At 43.8% G+C, this 16,676-nt stretch overlaps 1 protein-coding gene across 1 annotated transcript in view; it reads right to left on the minus strand.

The window, feature by feature from the left end:
- Positions 1–16,676, minus strand: part of cpamd8 (C3 and PZP like alpha-2-macroglobulin domain containing 8) — a 40,037-nt gene that overhangs the window by 20,292 nt on the left and 3,069 nt on the right. The window contains exons 3-28 of the mRNA XM_084548254.1: positions 16,371–16,393; positions 15,613–15,778; positions 15,228–15,280; positions 14,767–14,784; positions 14,289–14,343; positions 13,984–14,097; positions 13,193–13,277; positions 12,945–13,053; positions 12,546–12,773; positions 12,275–12,445; positions 12,045–12,173; positions 11,694–11,892; positions 11,397–11,572; positions 9,736–9,885; positions 9,472–9,633; positions 9,228–9,370; positions 8,479–8,541; positions 7,344–7,575; positions 5,409–5,562; positions 3,185–3,315; positions 3,005–3,056; positions 2,557–2,855; positions 1,866–1,934; positions 1,613–1,769; positions 1,340–1,516; positions 97–178 (exon numbers count right to left, since the gene is read on the minus strand). Of these exons, the coding sequence (XP_084404380.1) occupies positions 97–178; positions 1,340–1,516; positions 1,613–1,769; positions 1,866–1,934; positions 2,557–2,855; positions 3,005–3,056; positions 3,185–3,315; positions 5,409–5,562; positions 7,344–7,575; positions 8,479–8,541; positions 9,228–9,370; positions 9,472–9,633; positions 9,736–9,885; positions 11,397–11,572; positions 11,694–11,892; positions 12,045–12,173; positions 12,275–12,445; positions 12,546–12,773; positions 12,945–13,053; positions 13,193–13,277; positions 13,984–14,097; positions 14,289–14,343; positions 14,767–14,784; positions 15,228–15,280; positions 15,613–15,778; positions 16,371–16,393 (3,397 nt within the window). The remainder of the gene's footprint in view (positions 1–96; positions 179–1,339; positions 1,517–1,612; positions 1,770–1,865; positions 1,935–2,556; positions 2,856–3,004; positions 3,057–3,184; positions 3,316–5,408; positions 5,563–7,343; positions 7,576–8,478; positions 8,542–9,227; positions 9,371–9,471; positions 9,634–9,735; positions 9,886–11,396; positions 11,573–11,693; positions 11,893–12,044; positions 12,174–12,274; positions 12,446–12,545; positions 12,774–12,944; positions 13,054–13,192; positions 13,278–13,983; positions 14,098–14,288; positions 14,344–14,766; positions 14,785–15,227; positions 15,281–15,612; positions 15,779–16,370; positions 16,394–16,676) is intronic.

The following is a 16,676-nucleotide window of genomic DNA, read 5'->3' on the forward strand; positions in this document are numbered from 1 at the left end:
AACCTATGTTCCAGTTAAACCTGAAGAATGTGGATACTGCAAAGCGTAGCTTGGATGGTATGAGTTGTGTAAACTTCAACACCTACAATGACTTACCACATGCTGCCAGAGGAATCCCTTTCTCCGAAGGCGCTGTAGGATCCATCCTGCCGTTTGTAAGTCAGCTGTCTCTGGTAGCCTGGATAAGAATAAGGTGCAGAGCAGGACTTTCAGCAAGTATACTTGGCGAGAAATTACCAACATTAATGTTTTCAGATTCGTCTGTAAGAACACCAGCTTCTCTATCCATCAGTGCAGATAACTTGTTAAAAACAGACTCTTACGATTGAATAATTGTACACTAACAACAACCAAGTGTGCTTGGGCATGCCCTTGTTGTTCTTCCATATATAATAAAGATATATATATATGAACCACTTGTCGTTGTGGTTATGCAGCTATAACAGACCAAACTGTGCAAAGATGTTCAGATGCTTCACACTGCGATCAAAGTAGGTGAATCCAGAACAGGCCAATTCATGAACATGTAAATAATGGTACTTTACAAAACTTGGTAGCAGAGTTCCTAATGTGCTCCATGTTTCTTACGTTTTTTGCCAGCTTAAGGCCAACTGCACTGTCAGGAATATCTTTGCTGTCTGTTTAAAGTTTGTGCACAGCTCTATTATATCCATCTGGTATAGTGAGCTAGAAAACTCTAGTGAGAGTTACTCCAGGTGAGGTCTTCCATCATAACAGTAGACCTTTGTGAGGGTGAGTGGTGAAAAGTCGAGGAAGCAGAGAAAAGGCTGGTCTGGGTAACTCTGAGGAACAACATCCAGCTTCATGTTCCAGTCCATGATCCAAAGAATTTAGTGCCAGCCAACCCAAGGCTCCTCTGTCAATGAATTTCTTAGTTCCACAAACAGAACCCATTGTCCAAGGTAAACTGTGCTCTCCAACAGTTTCCAGAAAACCCAACAACAGTACACAATTTGCTAACAATTGGAAAGCGTTCCTTAATTTCATCAGGAAACCATTTTGCACACTTCTGAGCCAGAAGGGATTGGGATTGTACACCAGAGAAGAAAAGAAGGATGTGAAGGCGATAATCATCTTACAGTATTGTCAAATATCAGATTGCTCGTTCAGGTTTGTTGGAAAGAAAACATTCAACACTACCAGTGTGTGTAGCTGTATAAAAGCTTTACTTTAGAACTTATTAGAAAAAGACACAGGACAAAGAGAGTAAGTAAGGGACGTTTTAAGGCTTAGTGTGGAGCTCATCTTTGGCAAATTGGGAATGAAACGGATGGAACTTGATGTGAAACTAAACCAACATTGGTGCCAGCTTGTTTACCTTGAAGGAGGTAGTCGGTAGCTTCATTCTCAACATCAGGGCTGAGCTGCCTGGTTTTCTGCAGGTACTTTAGAACAAAGACGTTGGGAGCAAAGTGGATCATGTTCTGCTCGCCGCACCCAAACGGCAGCCTCAACAGTTTGTCCAGGTTGTTTAGAGTTGGCCCCATGACATCCCCTGATACGCACCAACACATATTAGTTGGTGATGGCGACTTGGCTTGGTGGAGATAATAAGCAGTAGATATACGCATTCAATCATAAAATAGGTTACCGATCATAAATGCAGTGGCCCTTTCCGATCCAGGCACCATGTTGTGCGGGACCCCCAGTGTGAAGGCCTCGTTGTGGTTGTCATCAGAGTCTTCCTTCCTCCAGATCTTGAACTCCCCAACTGAGCCCCAGCCTGTTGAGAAGCCTATGTGTCGCACCTGGATGGACAAAATACATGTACTGTATATGTTTTCTTTAACTATCTGATAGAAACATTTCTGCAACTTGCACATATATGCCATAAAGAATCAAACCTGTCCTGAGAATTGGCCTGCCCACTGGAGAATCACTGATTCGTTGGATGGATGTAAACCATGTCCCACCTGGAGAAAACAATGTGGATAAGGTTTGCTTGTATTAGTCCATTATTTGGTGATAAAGCAGCTGCTTCAGTTCCCTGTCCTTCTGACAAGTGTTAGTGATGCCAGTTTGATTCAAGTGCTCACAAAAAAAAAAAAAAAAATTCATTCAGAAACATGTGGAGTACACTTCCCGGTACAAGACTATAATTTTGTAATCATATTAAACCAAGGACCATGCAAGGCCAAGCCCCGTAGCTCAACCACCCCCAAACGCCATAATTCCCCAAGAAAATAAATGAATCACTCCGGGCTGTAATATGCAAGCTTTTAATTGCTGCCCTTGGTGAATGATGCGAGGCTAATGCTGGGTTTGGGGGGTAGGAGGTGGGGTGGGGAGCAGGGAGCAGTGTGCCAGCCACTGACTGCCAATGCGAGCACCAGGCCACGGATCACAGAGTGTCCCCCGTCACAGGAGGGCGCACCAGTAAAAGTGGCGCCAGTTCTCCTAACACACAAACCCCATGGCCTGCTCAGTGTGTTCCTCTCACTTCTCTTTGTGCCAGAGCATGCACTCACGAGCTGAACACAAATCAGCTAAACTTGCTTTCGCAGAACATTTCAGTGCTATATTTAATCTTCTCACCTGCACCACGCCTCCCTTCCAGCTGATCCAGAAGCTGCGGAACTCATCCCAGGACAGGATACCTGGGGTAGGGACGCTGACAAGGGGGTCGCCCATCTTGCCTAGGGAAATCCAGGAGCGAGTGTTCTGCCTACCCCCGAGAACGATCTCTAGCATCTCTGCAGTGTCATGGGGACTTGCAGAGAGGGCGAAATGGGCATCGTTGTGGGTCTTCACTGCCACCTGGAACTGGTTCATCCGGGCTGGCTTTTTCACGTACTGATACTCATACTTATTAGGGGTGGAAATGTGGATCCTCTCTGACAATGAAAACATATAATACACTTGGGTTTTGTACACAGACATGCACAGGTATAGTCATAAAGCATAAAGCAAGCATTTGTATAACTATGATATCTTTAGGCTCCTGAAAAATTTAAATTGTGCGAATTGATAATAGAAAACTAACCATTGGGGCAGAAGAAGACGCTGTAGGTGTATTCTCTGGGAAGGCCTTCTGGCTGCAACCAACATAAGAGGGGTATGGTAAAATGCACAGCAAAACTCATTTCTAATGTCAAATATATACAAATATACAAAGAGAGCTTGCTCCGTCAAGTGGCAGTGATGAATAACTTAACTCTCTTACCTCGACCAAGACGGTCCTACGGACGTAGTCCAGGCCAGTTGGGATCCTTTTTTCCTCCACATCATTTGCCATCTTGGCTGTAGAGAATCCATCTGAACAGCAGCTTGGTTCACTGTAGGCAATGGCACGAGCTGTCAAGGTAGCACAGAACAGAATTAACTTACATTCTTTCACTACGGGCATAGGACCACTTGAGCTTATCTAGCATATCAGTGAAGAGTCACCCAAAGACAGTAAGAGGAAACTGGTATATATAGTATGTCTTAAAGGGGAATTACCATTTTGTACAACCTGGACCTTATTTTCTGGCATAAAATACGATCGTTTACTCATCCAAATAACTTTGGTGTCATTTGGAGTCGTTCGTACGATATTTAGATCCGCGTATATCCATATAGTGGGAGTGACTGGGGCACCGAAACGCAGCCTCTAAATAACACATTATCTGCCGTGAAACTCGTTCATTTCACCAATATTTTGTTATGATATGCTAGTGCTATTCCCCGTTGAGTCTGGAGTTACCTGTTATCATCATTTGGGGTCTGCAGATTGACCTATTAAGTTCTGACCTGGATGATGTCATCTCTGAGTGCCACGCACACCTGCGACGGTCGGCTTGTTTACCTGTAATTTGCTACTGCTAGTTTTTTGCAACATGGCTGAATATTTTTCCGATACAATTTGAGCCAGAGTATACGAATGAAGAGCTCGTTGAAAGGAGGATGCGGAGGCAGAGAGAGGAACAGCTGGCCAAAGAACAACAAATCGCTGCACGTCCGCGAATAGATGACAGGTAACTCCGGACTCAACAGGGAATAGCACTGGTGTATCATTACAAAATATTGGTGAAATGAATGAGTTTCACGGCAGATAATGCGTTATTTAGAGGCTGCATTTCGGTGCCCCAGTCACTCCCACTATATAGATATACGGGGCGCTCCGTTGGAGCTAAATATCTTCTGAACGACTCCAAATGACACCAAAGTTATATGGGTGAGTAAACGATCGTATTTAATGCCAGAAATAAGATCCAGGTTGTAAAAAACGGTAATTCCTCTTTAATACACAAAATGCCCATAGTGGGGATTGACAGTACTGGTCTAAGGGAGTTCAAGACTATTCTCGTTGGTTTGTAGTTGTAACTTCTGATTAAAGGCTGTCAGTACTGAGAGGTATACTGTTTGTACCTTCACCAGTGAAGATATCAAGGTTCATCCTGTTAAAGTATTAAGTCAGTCTTTATATGTATCATAATAATATTGGCAAATTAAGGGACTAGGGGAATACATCAAAAAGTGAAGTCAAAAATCACTCATTCCTGGAGAAGTGGATATCCGTGTTATTTGTGGACACAAGCATACATTACACAGGACAAACATGTTTGTAAAAGGACTCCCAGTTCTCTTGCTGGGGAGCACATTGGAAATGTGGCCCCGTGCCAATGGCGTCTCTTTGTGTGTGTGTAGTGAGAAGGAAATACAAGGGGCCAGGGGACTAGGAGTGGGGCCATGGGGGGCCCATTGACCGCCAGTGACCTGCAAACTCATCAACATGCCACTGAGTGTCACAGCACAGCTCTGGTTACTCCCCCATTGCTGGCCCGCTTTGTTTTCACATGCACTCTGGAGGGGACTATTTGTAACCTGGGTGGGTGACCAGATCACACACGGCTCAGCTCCGTGGCCAACAGAGCTCTTCTGAGTCAGAGGATGGCCTTTTTGGGAGGCACCACGCAGAGCGGGCCGACATCCCTGTGAAAAGCTGCTGTTGTTTTTAAGCACCACACCACTTAGGAATTCAAAGAACACTATTTCCATGATTCAGCATAATCTAATCTGTATTGTTTACATAAGCATCCAAACCCTGAATCCTTCCCTCACAACAAATGCAACAAATGCTGACGTGCTTCCTTCTTTCGGAGTGTTTGACAAGAATTTCAAGAAGCTTCATGGCATTGTGTAGTCAGTTCCACATGTTCAACGGGAATTCAATTGCTTGTTTTATTTCTTACAAGCTGACCAAAAAGGAACAAGTATGGCTGCAGAGAAGTGTTTTCTCAAAGGTTGTTAAGAAGACTAATTGACCAACTAACCTTACTTTGCCTCATGACTACAACTTACTTGACATCAACCCAAAAGGAGGAAGATGCCACAAGTTATACTCGATACAAAAAACCCTGATAAATTGATGAGAACGTGTTCGTGTTATTGTGCTCTGTGGGTACCTGTGATGTTAACAGATCCCAGTTCAGTGAAAGACAGCACAATGGATGTAGGAGTAGCCTCTCCAGGAGCAACACACTTCTTTCTGGTAAGGTGGTGCTTTCCAGGATGGCCCACAAACTTGACACCCTTTGGAACGGACACTTTTACATGAACCTGTAAAAGGAGAGGAGAACAGAGGACAGGAGGGGAACATCAGAGCCAATTGATCTCCTCTGACAGTCCGCGATGATATCATATCTACTAGGCACGCCCCTCCCTCATATAGCGTGTTTCCTCAAAGCTCTGAAAGCGAGGGAGAATTCTTAAATCGCATTGTGAATTTTCCATGCCGACTGACTCATGCTTCTCAGGCTCCCCAAAGGATTAAGTTCCACTCATTGTCCAATTTTCACAGGGCTCAGCGATGCAGAGGGATCTGTTAACTGGTCTTTATCCGCATGCCACAAGTCATAAATAACTGAGCAGAAAATATAAGAATCACATGTTGCTGGGGTGGACATCAAAGGGAGGGCTATTCTGGTTTGCATATTCACCTAACATGACATCAGGCCAGCTCACGCACAGGCCATTTAACGGGCTCATCAGCAAACATCATGATGTCATCTGCGTGGAGCGCAGGATGGACCTGTTTAAGGCCAGGACAGAGCTTGGAGGGCTCTTCAAAGAGAGTACATACTTCTGGGCTAATCTCATATCTTCATACTAAAACTTCTGCTTCTCTGCTTTTTTTTTTTGAGATTTCCATTCTGTTTGTAGCTATGGGCCTACATACTCACAGTTATTTCACAAGAGCCCTGGACTTGGTTATCACAATGATCCAGTTCTGCTGGTGAACATCACAGTGGTTTGCACGTTTCAGCCCATCACAAAGGGTTGACTCTCAGAGGTGCAGACTAATCAGCATCCTGTGAGGAACTATTAGCATCTATGGGTGTGTTTTAGAGTTCACTGCAGTTGATCGTCAGATTTTCCCTCCAAAAACAGTAGAAACGTCTACCAACATGCTAACTTCATACTGCAGCTAGCTACACCATCAATTTTCTAGATGATGGTTCATCAACTAACTTATATTATTTTGAAGATGGTTATCTGTAATAAACCACGTGGTGCATCTGGTTAATTAGAGACGAAGAAGTCCAGTCACACAGAGTGTCGTCGGTTGTTCAGAATGTAAAGCGTTACTGTGAAACTGAAATTGCTAAAACTTGATTTGTTTTGGGGATGTTTGCTGTTTGTTTGCAAGTTTTAGCCCCTCTTTATTCATATTCTAATTGGTCATTTTCCATTGTATTACATTTCCTGCTGCTAACGTCTACTCGAGGCTTAGAAAGGATTATCCACTGAATGTCTCTCTTCTGTAAGTGTGAAATTTGCAGGTTGCTTTTGTTCGCTTGTAGTGATTAATCTGCTTTCAGCTTGCTGAAATGATTTACAGTGGAGCATAAAATAGTTGTAAGTTAACTCTCTGTGGTCCATCTTTTGGTGATGTGTTCACCAAACCCTTTGGCTGGTTGTATGTTACACAGACACACTTTTAGGACCTGATTTAGGACCTCATGAAAAGCATAATGAGTCAAACTATCCAAACTATTCTCTGTATTGTAAAGCTGATTTGGTTGTTTCTCACACTGAAAGCTACACAGACAGTTTTAAAAACCTCACATCCACATGGAGAATCGTAATCGTACTTAAGCACTGATTTTAATTTTATTTTGAAACTGGAGGTTATACAATTTGTAGTATGGGCTGAACCCTACACCCTATAGGTGCACTGTAAACTAATGCTTCCACTCTTATCTTCAATAATGGGATTCTGTTGTCTATTAGCAAATTTGCACTAGAAGGAAACTTGTGTTGAGTTTTACTGTTTGACTTGCTGTGGATAAGCACCACGTTTAACTCCTGTCCGCCTGCCCTCTCATTCATCATCTTACCTCAGAGCAGGTAGGCAGGTAGTTGTAGACAGTGAGGGGAACTTTGGTCTGCTCCCCTCTGATTAAGCTGTACGGCAGAGTAAAGTCCACGAAGAAGTGCTTGAAGGTACGAAGCTCCGCTCTCTTCGCCAAACCCAGTCCCTTCTCTTCAGACAGGCCAACAGCCTCCGCCACCCATGTGGTGATCGAATCCGGCACATCCAGCTGCAGCTCAGCTTCACCGGTTTCAGAGCTGTCGGTGACACATTGAGGCACAATCTGAGTTTCAAACTAAGCTAACAAATACACTGTAGATTACTTTTATGCAGCACCTGTGTCAACACCAGCACCTGCACCAATAAAACTGCAGCACTCTAAAGTGGATAGGTGTGAGGGACAGTCAGGTTTCTTTGAATAAAATGGGCTGAAGTCATTATTGGCAGCACATACTTAATGTTGGTCTTGGCAAACTGTCCCAGGCCATAATAAACATGAAAAACTGCACTTACGCCCTTCCCTTTGATCAAAGTTGCCCAAAATCCATTTTAATAGACTTTTAAGGAAAATCAGAGCTTTGCAGAGCTTCATGGGAAATTATGGAGACCTGAAGTCCAATCCAAAGGAATCAGGCATTTGGAAATCTATGGGCATTTCATTTGTATTGGCCAAGGAGCTCTTGAGAAAGTAACAGCCTGTTCCAAGATTAAATGAGGCACTTTCACACCCAGAGGGGGAAATGCCGGATCCTGGTACATGATGGAACATCGGCCTTCTCACACACAGCGTTGCCTTGCACCTTTCCGCTCCTGAAGTTCTCCCGCCAGTGTCTCATCTTCACTTTTTTCCTTCCATTTCTCTCTTTTCACCATCCCACTACCACTTTTCTTCCACCTGTCTTCATCCATTTGCCTTGTCACACATTTTCTCACCATATGAATGCTTCATTGCTTCTGTCTGCAGGATCTCCTTTTATTGTTTTTGTGAATTTGCTCCTCTCGTCCACTCCAAACTCTCCTCTCTGCTCCCTTAAGTACTTTAGAAAGTGACTAAACCACATGAAAGGAAAGACAATCTGGTGCACCTGATATATGTAGCCACAGGCATGCAGCTTTCACACAGACACACACAAGAAATATTTATACAGCAATTTAAATACCTGACGTTGAGGCAGTGCCACACCCAGGTCTCTGGGAAAAATGTGCGCCTCCGCTTCTCTGCTCTGCAACCAAAACAAAAACTGACATCAGTAAAAAGCTTCAGCTGCTCTAATAAAACAACGCCATAATTGGAAAATGTATCATTCGACATTCCACGCTGATATTCTCTAAGTCACATCATGTGTTTCAGGAAAGGAGGAATGTAGGCCTAATATATGGATGAACCCGAGAATGTAATTTCTTTTGTCATGTTTTTCTCTGCTTGTCTATTACTCACTCTGGAGACCTTATTCAACCCAAGGATGACAAGTGCTCAGAAGTGTATAACTACAATATAATTTTTGGGATCTTGAAGTAATCATTGCTCTCTTATGGGCTTGCTTTCAAATTCATTGTTTTGAGTTAGGTTCATGCCCATGTTGCTGTGTGTGGTCCTGTAAATGATCACAGTAAATTTTCCTCAGTAATAATAACAACTTTCTTCTTCTTCCACTTCATTCCATTTTTCCTCCAAAGGTCATGAGATTTATCTGTGAAACAGCCACTGCTTGAGAATGACATGAAATCCCACCCAACTCAACCCCAGTTAAGTATTCATTACAAATAGTTGCTGAAATTTTGGAATTTACATTTCAGAGCTTTTATAATCGCTCCACATATTTGGAACAAGGCTAGTCTTTTTTAGGCATGTCAGAGTTCACAGTGGTTAGCTGATTCCCAAAGACGGTCTCTACAGCAGATCCGCTACCTGGTCGTGGGGCGGGGGTGCATGGCGGCTACTAAGGTGGAGCTGTGTGGCTGAAAGGCAGGAACGGCCTCATCTGTGTACATGCCTCCGGTCTGCCGGTGGTTTAAACTCACCATGTCTGTCATCACAACCAGCCCTGTTTCCTGTAATAAACACGCAGAGAAATAAAAACACAGACACACTTGGGTTATTACTTTATCCATGTAACGTCACTGTGGGCTCTGTAACTAATGTGTGTTCTCACTGTGAATGCGAAGCGTGCATCCTTAGTGATGTCCCAGTGCCACGGAAACACAGAGGAACGCCTCCGTCTCCTTGACGACAGCCCGGGCCACCAGAAGTGTCCATCGTCTTTAGGAATGCCAAAGGCATCCGAGACGTCAAAATCTGCCAGATCTTTAAACACCTGGACAGTGAAAACACATCCATGTAAAGATACAAACACAGTAGTTGGAGTCGCAGATATCTACTGAGGTAAAATCTATAGACTAATTTAAACATGACTGACCTTGTCAGGGCTCATCTGGAAGTCAGGCTTTAACAGGTAGAGACTCTTATCCACAGTGGCCACACAAACACAGGAGCCTCTCTCACCCCGGACATTCAGGGTAACTGGGTCCCCTGGCATGGACTCATTAGTTGACAGAGAAACAGACACCTGCAATCCAACCAACATAGAGTACACTACTCGTGTGAAAATAAAACAGCACTTTTCTACACACCACAGTTTCTCTCAATCACACAATTGCACCTTCATAAGACTGGACAACCCGTCTTTAAACAGCGGAGATGGACTGAGGCGTGACTTATCAGCAACTTACAACACAATCTTAACATCTCTATCCAAAAAGAGATGCCCATTCACACCTGGAGTCTGGAGGTTTTCACTAGTAGTAAGTCATTAGAGAACCACTAATTGTGAAAAAACAGGACACCAGCCAGATTAATCTGAACAAATTCCTCTAATTGCAGGTGGATTTTGGGTCATTACAGACCCTGGTCCTGTGACCTTTAAGTGGACACCGCCTCCAGATATACTTAATAAAAACCTAAACTCCCCAGAACTCATTTAGAACTGATGAAGCTATTTGGATAAATGGTAAACCACCTTCAATGAAACTCAAACAAGTCCAGTTGCCTTTGTTTTAGATTCATTTCTGGATACACAGTGACATGGGTCATTCAACAATCATTGAATGTCAGTCACTCAATGTTGAATATGTCAATTTTGGGGAGGATTCATCAGTTAATAGTTGACCAAGACATCACAGAAAATAGCTGCACACAGACCGCTTGAAATGGCAATTCTTTTTAAAATAACACTCTAATTCTGAAATTGGGAAATACTCACATTTAAAAACCTGGAACCAAATGCAAATTATATAAATGACATATAAATTCAACTAAATTTATATGTCAGTTAAACTATGAATGAATAAATCATGTCGGCACTAGTTGGCAGTGTTGCTTGAGAGATCTTCAGCAGTCATTTGGAAAAACATCAGTCCAATAGTTTGAGGTATGAAGAAGTGGCGCAAAACAACATGACACACAGTGGAAAACTACAGCCCTTGAAAGGGGGAAGGATGGCGAGAGTCGGCTATAAACTTTCACATATCCAAACTATTTTTCGACAGCACACGGTCACAAATTAGCCCCGTTAATCGGTTCCGCTGCCCTCCTTTCACCATTCTGTAACCTGTCATCCTCTCCTGTCATGACCCCACTTATCTGCCTGCGGCCTGCACGGCCGCTGTCTCATCCTGCCCTCACAACCCCCTCCTCCGACACACACGCACAGTGTTGTAAGGGCATACCAGAGAGCTGTAAATACTTCAGGGAGTTAACTCCACCTAATGCAGGCAGGAACTGGGGAGCTCTCCCAGGCCAACACAGCTGTTTGTTTACAGACATTACGCTGTGGTGTAATGGCTGGTGCATGGATACTTAGGCTCGGCTCCAAAATGTACACAGAGAGTGCAACCTCTTCTTCAGGTTTTAATAAAGAGTTATGTTGACGGGAACCATATTTTCTGTATACCCATCAAGATCAGACTTTATTAGAGAAATATATTCTACAGTAACAAGGTATAAAATCAAATCTAAATGTGTCTTTCGATGCCGTTCTCTGGATAAATTCAATGACAAAGATTAATGTTGTTATCAAACCTTGTTCTCAAACTCGGGCTGGATAGAGATTTGCAGACTGTCTGTGACGCCTTCGCCGTTTTCCCTCACATAGTAGACGAGCAGACGGCTGAGGGGTGCCATGCTGTGACTAACAGGAAAGTGTAGATAAGACACACAGCTGTCCATCTCGGCCTGGGAGGACGAGCCTGCGATACCTGGTAGAAAAGGAAGGTGACCGGAGTGTAGTAACGGTTATGATTATCCTGAGCAGACCGCTATCAGTCGAACTCATTCACTGTTTCGTGCTTTAAAAGTGAAAATGGATCCATGTACTACCGGAAGCTGAGGGAGGCAGCTGGGTGGTGTGAATGTTCTTGTCGAAGGTGACTGTAGCCCGTTTTCCCCTGTGTGAGGCTGTCAGGTTGGCTGGCTGTTGGCCCGAGAGGACGATGTTCCCCCTGGATGCCACCTCATAGTGCAGAGTGAAGTTACATGGACAAGTGGATTTAAGAGCCACCTCTGCCTCCTGACCAACCTATACACACAGAAAAACACAAATATAAGTACATATATCATCATATCAAGAATGATACTGTAACACTGGGATGTCTTAAGAGTATTTTTAAATTCACAATCAAACAGATAATGCGTTAGCTCAGATTTAGACATAGAAAGGGCAAAGCTCACCTTGAGCGGAGCGCTTGGGCTCTGGATCTGGATGTGACACCTGCTAGGAGAGTACCAGCTACTGATTGACAGGTAGCTGGGCAAGTACTGGTCTCCCACTGTCTTGCCGTCAATAGATATCACTTTGGTCTGCGCCAAGAAAATAAAACAACGTAACTCATAAGATTTAAAATGACTTTCTCATGTCGTCCTGTTTGCTTTACATAGCTCTATAACCGACTGCCACTGACCTCGAGCCAGACGTACTGGGCAGCAGTAGGGATCGAGGGGATCTCAAAGGTGGCCTGGCCATCCCTGGAGATCAGTTCACTGGTGTAGACATTGTCCTTGGGGGTCAGCTCTGCCTTAACCCGCACCCTCACCCCATCGGCTGGGCTCCCATCCGGATAGGTGACCTCAATCTGCAGGGCGGGGGCGACAAAGAGAGAGAAACTGCAGTGACAGTCAAAAGGGCTGATGTGAATCCTTAATGTGAATCAAGGACGGCCTGATTTATCTCACCTTCCCTTTGTAAGGCAGACCAGGCTTGAACTGTTTGCGCGTGTCTTTGGAGTACTTGATGTCGATGAGCTGTTTATGGACCGGCGTGGAATCATCAAATGTGGTTTGCCTGCTTCCGTCTATGCTGGTCACTGACGCCCAAATGCTAATTGTCCCTCTGAAGTGATCCGCAACATCCAAAGGCATCATGTCCTTCACGCACAGACTAAAATTTGCAGAGCCTTTAATCTGAAAACAGAAGCGATGTAATCAGACACGGAGGAGTAATTCTCATGAACAATGAATGTGGTATAATAATAACAAAATGAAGGCTTCCGCATGAGCTTAAACATTTCTTATATGTTCACATTTAATATGTAGCGTCAGGATGACAGGTGACCAGGCATGAAATAAACTGACCTCCATAGTTTTGATGACAGGATGGCCCATCTCGTGATGGTAGTAGCCGACTCCATTCACTGTCATATTCACCGTCAACTTCCCCGTCACTGGTTTCCCAAAGGTATACCTGCACGACATTAACACGATAGAGCTAAACATATATTTGTTTCTAATCTGGAGCTAAGATCAATGTAAGAAGACGTGATGAATGTACAGCTTTCCCAGTGACGTTCCTTTCTCTCAGAATGACGAACGTTAACACTCACCTGGCTCTGACAGTGGCCTGCTCGCAGGAGCTGAGATCACGTATGTAGCGTGGTGGATCAATCACCAACTCAAACTTGGGCATCACTGTGAGAGAGGCAGCAGAACATCTTTGTTGCACGTTTTGCTGCATTACGTCAGACAGTCAGTATCGCTGGCGTTCTACCATGTTATTTAACAGTCACGTTCACTGTACAATAGTGTCCTCTAAAAACAGTAATTAATGATACTTTAGCCACTCTCCTTGGATGGAAGATGTGTTTTAGAATCTAAGGTGGAGCAAGACACTCCAATCCAGTATGCTTTATGCCACCTTCAGTCAATACTCTCTTATGGTTCTGCATGTGTTATATTCACATTCTCTGTTTGGAAAAAACAGCTCGAACCGATCCACTCAGCTCTATTCTGACCACCTGACAGGAGAGTGAGTGGGTGAATATGATCGCCTGAATCTCATGGGCCGTTCTAGGAAAACAGCCTCTCTTGTCAGTGACTTGGAAATGAACGTCTATGAATTCAGTGTCAGATCACCTGAAGGAGAACTGAAGGGAGGGGCGGGTTTGCCTGGGGGCTGGGTTCAATTATTACACGCCTTTCTCAGAAATGGCTTACCCCACCTTTCATAGAAACGCTTACAATATACATGGAATATAAGCATAACACTTCTAGGAATGAGAAAGGAGAGAACCATAAATTAAATGCCCATAAACGTCAAAAACAAAGCACTCTCATCAAACAATGCTATCAACAGTTGTACCAAGAACTCTATCTCGCTCACTGTGGAGGATCTCACCATATTTCTGCACTTCAAACGACTTGTTATAGGTGTGGCCCTGCACCTCCACAAAGATAAACCACTCTCCAAATACAGGCTGGTCAGACAGAGGGAAACTCATGTTCACAACCCCTATGGGAAAGAAAAAAAACACATTTAGTGAGTGCTTGGTCCTGGTAAACCATATACAGTACACTCCAAATGTGACTGGATTTACCAAATTGAGTAGGTTTTATGTCCAAAACGCAATAACTCTTTTGGTATCGCTCACCATTTCACATGTGAGTGTTCAACATACACAATGATAGCGTAAATAGATTTACCACAGCAGACGGATTTGAGCCCTTTCCACTGGACCATCCTGGATCCTCTTGGATCCTGAAAGATCAAATTAGGACATCACAAACTACTGCAAGCATGAAGTTTTTCACATTGGAAATATGAGGAGCTAAATTAAATGCATGCTGTTATTAAACAGTAACTGCTGAACTGGGTCGAACGGTTCTTAAACTGGACTTGACCCAGAGACCTATGTATAAGCTTCCCTGAGCTTCTTGTGAAGTAGCGGCCTGTTACTTGACCTGCAAATGTCTCATGAGAAGAGAAGAGAAGAGAAGAGAAGAGAAGAGAAGAGAAGAGACTTTTTTTCATGTTGTTTATCCTTGCACTGTTCCAGAGAGCACCCTGTTATCTAGGTGAGCTGCCCTGACTTCTGCTCTGTAATCTCCCGACCAGGCTGGGAACTAAAATTGCCACCGTCCCCCGTGCCAGCCCTGGGTGGTCCCGCCAGCCTCCACTCACCAAAACATACGCCTCTATCTGAAAAAAAAAAAAGAAAAAGAGAAAGAGAAAGAGAACGCAAGATGGTATGAATTAGATAAAAAAACGTAAAGCATGCATCGTTTCAACACTATGGTCCACTCGTTCCATACCTAACAATCATCTGTCTGTGAAAGCACTGCCCTTTACCTGCGACGCAGCTTTATAGCTGCAAACATCAATAAACCGTCTGTCTGCACAGTATATTTGCAGCCATTACTAACATTCCAAGAAAAATGGCTTCTGCAAATAGGTGACTGTACATTTCTATGCGCACAGGGCAGACTAGGTTTCTCCTCATCACTGGACGAGTAAAAAGTGAAAAAGCATATTCATGTAACATTATGTCAAACTATCACTGTGAAGTGATATGGAAAAAATGTCTACTGTTCTATCTACTATTCATTTACTGTGTTGGAGATGCAACATGAATTTAAAGTTACCTTGTCATTCACTGGCCTCAAGTCGGGGGTGACTGTGTAAACATTGATGAGCACTAAAGACAAAATAGAAAGAATACCGTAAAAAAAATAAAATAAAATAAATACAGCAGACATGAATCTCTTGCATATGAATATCTTGTATTTCTGAACTGTCTGAATTCACTACGTGGTTTGAAATGTTAAACTTTTTAGAAAACACCTTGACATCTACCAGGATCACATAATCACAGCAGCTACTCCTATATGAGTTCTCCAACTAAAACCCAGGACTGGCATTAAAGTATTTACCGACTGATTACCACTAACGCAACACTAAAAACGTGCCTCTATTCTCTGCATTTCTGTGTGATTAACTGATTAACTACCAGGTGCACTATGAGGGAACCTTTATGTTTGGGTTTGTAGATGGGCTTGTCAGTCTGGATGAAGACGGCGGTGCCCTTGCTCTCCACTGTGACGGTGGTGTAGTTGTGGAAAATGTACCCTCCCTCTGTGAGGTGACGGTTCCCCCACACCTTCAGATGGGCCTGGCCTCTTAGCCCCGATGGGACCTTGTGGCATACACACACACACACATTACAAGCAAAGTCAATCGGGAATGAGATGAAAAAAGGAAAATTGAGGATTGAAATGTTTACTCAAGGCTGTTTCATGCTTCAAATTCTTCACCTTGATTTAATGCAGGGGAGCAACGGCTACAGAATCTCAATAGAAGCGCATTAAAAGAGCGGAGGGAGATGCCAGTCTATAGCGCAGTGCGCTGCACATGACAGTATTTCAAGAGAATGAGGGTGGAGGTTACAGGGAGGGAGGGAGAGAGGCGAAGAATCGAGTCGTGCATACTACATTGATCTATTCCAGCCTTCGGGGGCGGTGGACCGTACATGCACGTCAACAGCTGTTGCATATTACATTGAGGCTGTTACCTTATTCCCAATGAATGAGCGGAGACAGATGTTGCATTACAAATAATGTTAGTGTTGATTTGCATGTTGCCTGAGGAATGTGCACACAACGGACAAGGGGCTCTCACTACTGTGCAGCTGTCACCGCTAAACAGCACAGCGCATTTTAAGCGCGCCCGGAAGAGCTGCATGCTGGGAAAATAAAGGCAAAATAAGCTGCACACTGAGCTCCACTCACCTTTAATTTGATGGTGCCTTTATCTGAAACAGAAAGGAGATATTATAGTGAGATCTGTTTTCACGGCCTCGGTGCGTTCACAGCTGATTAATGATCAGTCTAATACTCCTAACGTGCAGCAAGTATGAGACTATTGAGTTTGCCTGGAGGTTTTCACCCTGAGTTAGCAGGAAATCCAGCTGCAACCTGTCTCCATGCCACTCTGTGCTGCGCTAGCACCATTTATTAATGGTGCTGTCAAACAAATCACACATTGTATACACCAAGTGGCTGGTGGGACGGGCTGAACTGATGCCTCTAATCAGA

The sequence above is a fragment of the Chelon labrosus genome, assembly GCF_963514085.1.
Source record: "Chelon labrosus genome assembly, chromosome: 7".
NCBI lineage: Eukaryota > Metazoa > Chordata > Actinopteri > Mugiliformes > Mugilidae > Chelon > Chelon labrosus.